This window comes from Ascidia mentula, chromosome 5 (assembly GCF_947561715.1).
Source record: "Ascidia mentula chromosome 5, kaAscMent1.1, whole genome shotgun sequence".
Classification (NCBI taxonomy): Eukaryota; Metazoa; Chordata; class Ascidiacea; order Phlebobranchia; family Ascidiidae; genus Ascidia; species Ascidia mentula.
The window spans coordinates 899,930-907,167 of NC_138570.1; the positions used below are offsets into that span (position 1 = coordinate 899,930).

At 40.7% G+C, this 7,238-nt stretch overlaps 1 protein-coding gene across 1 annotated transcript; it reads left to right on the plus strand.

Moving 5' to 3' along the window:
- The first annotated feature begins 284 nt into the window (after positions 1–284).
- Positions 285–4,310, plus strand: LOC145903415 (uncharacterized). The gene is made up of 3 exons (XM_082991496.1): positions 285–462; positions 598–1,205; positions 1,476–4,310. The coding sequence occupies exons 1-3, from the start codon at positions 285–287 to the stop codon at positions 4,308–4,310; spliced, it is 3,621 nt and encodes a 1,206-aa protein (XP_082847622.1).
- The last annotated feature ends 2,928 nt before the right edge of the window (positions 4,311–7,238 follow it).

Genomic DNA, 7,238 nt, shown 5'->3' on the forward strand with positions numbered 1-7,238 from the left:
GTTATTTGTGATATTTGTGTTGATCGGATGGGCGGAAGGTGAATGTCCGGGTGAGGACACAAGTCTGGCTCCTCTTCCAATCACAAGTAAGTACAATAGATAATAAAACTATCAGTTTCTTTCCTGGGTACTTTCCCGATTTGGCAATTAAAACATACGACAATAATGTCACGAAAACACACGTTTTGCCTCAACTTATCCCGGTCTCTTGTATAACAGAAAATGAAAATCTACCGGTTTGTGAAGCTTCGTATCTTGATACCAACTGCACTTGTCCCACGTCCATGTTCGAATGTGCTTGCCACAAGACCGGTAAATGTGCATCGAATCAACAAGGATGTACTGTGTGGGATTGGATGAATGACGGAGACAACGACTGTGGAGATTGGAGTGATGAGTTAAGTGACGTATGTCCTGATGGTAGATTCCAGTGCGATTGTTTACAAACAACATGTCCTACAAGTCGCGGATGCTTGCATAAAACTTCGCAATGCGATGGAGGGAACAACTGTGGAGATTGGAGTGATGAGGTTAACTGCACATGTCCAGAAGATAAGTTTGAGTGTCCATGTTACAAAACTATAAACTGTTCGTCAGGGTGGGGTTGCATCAGTAAATCTGAGCAATGCGATGGATGGAATAACTGTGGAGATTGGAGTGATGAGGTTGACTGCACATGTCCAGAAGATGAGTTTGAGTGTACATGTTACAAAACTATAAACTGTTCGTCAGGGTGGGGTTGCATCAGTAAATCTGAGCAATGCGATGGATATAACAACTGTGGAGATTGGAGTGATGAGGTTGACTGCACATGTCCAGAAGATGAGTTTGAGTGTCCATGTTACAAAACTATAAACTGTACGTCAGGGTGGGGTTGCTTCAGTAAATCTGAGCAATGCGATGGATGGAATAACTGTGGAGATTGGAGTGATGAGGTTAACTGCACATGTCCAGAAGATAAGTTTGAGTGTACATGTTACGAAACCAAAAACTGTACGTCACGGTTTGGTTGCATCAGCAAGTATGAGCAATGCGATGGATGGAATGACTGCGGAGATTGGAGTGATGAAGTTAACTGCGCATGTCCAGCGGATAAGTTTGAGTGTCCATGTTACAAAACTAAAAACTGTACGTCACGGAGGAGTTGCATCAGTAAATCTCAGCAATGCGATGGAAATAACGACTGCGGAGATTGGAGTGATGAGGTTAACTGCACATGTCCAGCGCATGAGTTTGAGTGTTCATGTTACAAAACTAGAAACTGTACGTCAGTGCGGGGTTGCATCAGTAAATCTCAGCAATGCGATGGATATAACGACTGCGGAGATTGGAGTGATGAGGTTAACTGCACATGTCCAGCGGATACGTTTGAGTGTTCTTGTTACAAAACTAAAAACTGTACGTCATGGTGGAGTTGCATCAGTAAATCTGAGCAATGCGATGGATATAACGACTGCGGAGATTGTAGTGATGAGGTTAATTGCACATGTCCAGCGGATAAGTTTGAGTGTTCATGTTACAAAACTAAAAACTGTACGTCATGGGCGTGTTGCATCAGTAAATCTGAGCAATGCGATGGATATAACGCCTGTGGAGATTGGAGTGATGAGGTCAACTGCACATGTCCAGCGGATAAGTTTGAATGTGCTTGTGTTGGATTGAAACAATGCATTGGAAATCATTTAAATTGCATTGATCGATATTTGTTGTGTGACGGAAAACCTGATTGTATTGATGGAAGTGATGAGACACATTATACTTGCAACTGTTCTGGTACTTACGCCAGATGTCCATGTAATCCAAATAGCACACAATGCTCACCAGACGGTAGATGTATACCTTTCAGCTGGATAAATGATAACTTCGTAGATTGTGTTGATGGAAGTGACGAAATTTGTTCATTTTCTAACATCACATGTCAATCTTGTCATGTGGTTACAGTAACTTGTCCAAGTGAAAAGGAAGCCAGAAATCTCATACATACGACTGATCCATATACGTGCAATGAAGTTGTTAGTAAAACGTGCGCTACTGATGTTAATAATTGTGAAGTTGTTAAAGTGGTTTGTACAACTTCAACATGCAGTAAATCCTGCGAAAACTTATTTTTCTGTGAAAATCAACAACTTATTGCAGGAGAATACTTTTGTGATGGACAAGCTATTGATGGCTGCAAGGACAAAAGTGACGAAGTTCAACATGGGTTTGGATTTAAATGTTTTGGATCAACAAGAAAAGGTATTTGTGTTTTACCTCAAACCAAAGTCTACGATTCAGTGGCTCAATGTTCTGACAGCTCTGATATTTGTTTCCTCAATGGACAGTTTAGATGTTTCCAGTGTTTGGACAGAAAGCTGATAGTTTCAAGCAAGCAAGTTTGTGACGGTGTAGTGGATTGCTTTGATATGTCAGATGAATGTTTGTGTGAAAATCAAACATTGTGTCGCGATATACGAGGAGATTGTCCCCAGAACCAAATGCATTGTAAGGACAGTTCTACATGTGTAGACCAAGATAAGGTGCTGTGTAACACAAGTGTTCAATGTGTTAACCAAACTAACACAAAATACTGTTCAACTGGGACAGCATCAGTGCAAAGTGAGTGTGTAGCAGATGACAATATTTACACACAGGAAAACCAAGGCAACGAATCGTTGTGTGTGAGAGCTATGAAATCGTGGTTTAGAGGAGTTGGTAGGAACGAGGCACATCAATACTATCCCATGTGGTGTGATGGATCAATCCATGACGATATCCATGTTGCTGGAGAAGGTTTGTGTCCGAACAGGTTTAATTGTTTTGGTAATGGAGAAATCAACATGGAAAATCAAAGGGTCTGTAATGGAATAATTGATTGCGACGACGAATCAGACGAATTTTTGGAACTTTGTAACAATACCCGCTACTACTGCAGAAGTAAAGGAAAGATTTCCATAGATAGGAATCATGTTTGTGACGGAATAATCGACTGCGATGACGTATCTGATGAAAGCATGTGTCATTGTAAAAATACCAGGTTTTATTGCACCAATGAACAACCTTTGTCAGTTGAAATGAAAGTTGTACAGAACGGAATGAATGACTGCTCAGATGGAAGTGACGAATGCGTTAATTTGGCTGGAAATATATTTGCAGGCGTCAACGAAATGATCGCAAACCCAGTTTATCGAGGTATCTTCTGGGTGACAGGCATCTTAGCACTGGGAGGGAATTCGTTTGTATTTGTTACAACCACACGTGACTTGATTAAAGTTAATAAAGATCATAGTTTGTTTATTAATACAAGCGTTTTTATTCTTAACCTCTGCGTGTCTGACCTTCTCATGGGAGTTTATCTGCTGACAATCATAATACAAGCGACAAGATATTCTGGATCTTATTGTTTGTTTGATAAAGAATGGAGATCAAGTGGCTTGTGTTCAGGTCTTGGAGCACTTGCAGTTGTATCATCAGAAGCATCAGCTTTCACTATGACAGCTATGACCACATTTCGCCTGATATCGGCCTACAAACCTTTCCTCATGCGAAATGTCAGTGTTACTAAAACTGTGATTGCTGAATTGGCTTGTTGGATGTTGGCTGTTTTGTTGGCAACCCTTCCTTTGCTCAACGCAACATCTGAGTACTTTGCCACTGATGTTTGGTTCCCAAATAACTTTTATGAAACTGATTTCGTGTCAAGAGAAAATATGTCGTTACTTGCGCAAAGAATTTCCATATCGGAGCCAGAGTCTTGGTACGATGTTAAACGTACAATTGAAAACGCCTTTCCACGTAACTCTATCAAGGGAGAGTTTGGATATTACGGTGGAACGAGCGTCTGTATGCCACGTTTGTTTGCAACAACCAATGAGTTTGCTTGGGAATATTCAACATTCCTCATCACAATCAACTTCCTCATGTTCATCTACATGGTGGTTGCTTATTTTCTTATTTACAAGCGAAGCAACAGCATGAAAGGATCCAGAAGCACTGATGTCAGCTCCAAGATTCAGAAGAGAATCACCAGGTTGATTTTGACCGACTTTTGTTGCTGGATTCCAATTTGTGTGATGGGATTTTTAAGTGTTGGAGGAGTGAAGATGCCAGGAGACGCTTATGTGTTGAGTTCTTGTCTGTTGCTTCCAATCAACAGCGCCCTCAACCCCTTGCTCTACTCCAAAGCATTTGAAGAGCGATTGTCGAGTGTGAAGGAACGACTGGCATTCAAAATTTCATCATCATTTACATCAAGGAAGCGTTCGTCACTCGTCAGATACAAGCCCCGTGCTGAGCAGGATGGTGGCAGAGTGATTGAGATTGTCGAATGATGATTGGAACACAGTTAACACTAGATTGACACGTCCACTAGATGTTTGACAGCAAATCCATTTTTGTTCAATTGTTTTTTTGTGATCAACATGTAACGATATTTTAATGGAAGAAAGCATGAACCTGTGTATTGGGACATTTAGATTGTGTGGTGTTGGTATGGTCTCCGTGTATTACATGTTCCAGCGTTTTCGCTATTTCTTGTCCGTACAAAAGTGTGTCGTTAAATTGTAAATACACGTAAAATTACATGCTATACCGCATTAACGAGTGCAAACTTTCAACCTCACCATCGCCAGTCACGGACCAGTAGCTTGATACATTTAGGGAAAAAGTACAACCGGTTTTATATGGACATAAAGCTTGCGTGCAGTTTTATGCATTGGTATTTTTTCACTTAAATCATTAAGGTTTATTTTGCGCCACATTGTTTACCCTGCACATTTGCAAGATAGCAAGTATGCAAGATATTACCTAATTCAGGTTTATATATTACAAGAAAACTCATTTGAAAAAAGATGGTGTCTTAGTTAGAAATGAGCATTCCTAGACAAAAGTTCGTTGTGTTCTTTTATGTGTTATTTATTGTGACAGCCATTCGTCAATGTTCCCTTTCTCGTTTCCAATCACTTAATCCCGACAAACTCTAATAACGTAAACTTTTACGATTGTTGCGACAAGGGTAATAACTTGCACTGGCAATTATTAAAATGCAATTGTGCCACGCGGTAGTAAACGATTTCGAGAAACGCGGGTTCTCTCTCTCCTCTATGAGGTCATAGTACAGTACGAGTGGCCCTGTTATTCTTGAAGTTTGCGATACTTTTAATTTCAATTTATGGAATAACAATTGTGACCATTATTACTGGAAGCGTACCTATATGACGCCACAATAACTTGGTCTAGCAGCTTTTTTGTAAAAGTAGATAACTATTTATTGACACAACTTCTTCACGATGTTACAGAATGATTGTTCTTTGTTTGATATTGATTTTGACCTTGCTCGGACTTTTGTGCTATTGGAAGGTCAAGCAACGAAGGTTTGTACAAGTTTAATTAAACCTCGTGTTTCCAACATTTTTATTCGACTTTTTGTTTCAAACTTTGACGCCACGTGCCAATGGACAATATACTTAAAGTACCAATGGGTGCCAACCTACCCACTGTCAATGAACTCCTGTGCATGAAAGATTTTATGTTTTCCGTCGTTTGTTCGAGAGTTTATAAAATATCCTTTTCAGGAAAAACACTGATGTTGATCAAAAGTTGGTGAAAAAAGGCGGGAAGTCGAATAAAAAAATAAAATGATTTTTGATAGTCACAACTACTTGGCCAATACCTGTTGCTGTTGCTGTTTCCAATAATACAGAGCGACTTTCGTGTTATGGTGCCATTTAAGAAAATAGAAGTGTTTTTATGTAGTAATGTGATTAGTAAATCAAATCTGGATCAAACAAACCAAAGGCCCCTGGCAGGCTGTCGATCGCACACCGTATCAATAATAATGTATTATGATAAAGCTGTGAAATCCAATTTCCCGGTGAGGATGACATGCGATGTGTTAGCAACAGCCAGCGCTTGGAAGTCTAGATTCTTCCACAACAAGTCGGTAGACTCGCTTCCAAGCCTGCACAAACTTATCTGGGCAACAGCATTCCCTCATATACTGCGTCTTTCGCCCAAGGAATTGAGCCTCCAGGCAAATGCTTCCATCGTTTATCGGAGAGGACCAACGATGTTTAACAAACTATGCCACTACAAGCAGCTTGCCCATCACACCGAGCCTCTGGATACTGGCCAATCGGCCCCTTGCGGCCACTGTGCGCTGTGCGGGCACCATGGTAACCACGAGCCCATGGTGCCCACAACTACCTTCCTGTGTACCCCCAAAGGCAGAATAATGTTGCGTCAGCGACTAACATGTCGCGACTATGGGATATATGTGGCCTCGTGCAAAACCTGCGGAGCCCAGTATGTTGGGCAGACGAAAAACAAGTTCTCCACTCGCTGGAATGCTCACAGGTCTACTTGGTACCAGTTCGAGTGCTCGCTAGATAGCGATGCTACGGCGCTGGGTAACCACTACCTGAAGAAGCATAGCGAAACATTCCAGCAAAGACCCATATTGCCAAGTTGCTATGACGTGACGTTCGTGCAAAAACCACCTGCAGGGAGTTTGGATCTATATGAGGACTTATGGTTGCACAGAATACGGGCACAAATCAATGTGCAAACCATGGTAACACCATCATGCAAATAGTTTGTTTTGCTATTCCCCGCCCGTAGGACTATGTTTTTGTTTGCGCTTGTTTTCGCTGTAACGGGTTGATGACTTTTCCTGTGTTGTTAACCTGTTTTTATCGTCTTATCATTCACCGAGTCTTATCGGTCACACCTGTTCGCCCACAGGCCTACCTGTCTGCAGTTCGTGACGTCCATTCCCCTTCCACTTTTGTTCTGTTTTTACATTCAGTTGCTTCTGTATGTTTGTGTGCTCACTCGGTGTCAGCGCCAGTGGTTTTTTGAAAGCAAAGTAGTACAGACAGGTCTGACCACATGCAGTTAATTCATACTTTTATTATTTTTTAGTTAATGCTTGAAACCTGAATATTTTTATAGTTTTTATTAATTTTTATTTATTTTTAGCTTGCGTAACCTTTTTGCGTTAGATTCTTGACTTTTTCCTTTCTGTTTTTCCTTTTTGGCAGTTTTGGTAAATGGAGAAACTGATGATGCCGTTTTAGGCGAAATATATTTTTCTCTAAATAAATCGATCTGAGCTGTCTGAAGATCGCTGTGTTTGGATTTTAATACATTATTTTATGTAGTATTTTCAATAATATTAAGGTTTGTGGTTGGAAACTGCCCTTTTCTAACTCAATCCGTCGTCATAATATTTGTTAACACGCATATAGCAACCAGTGGTG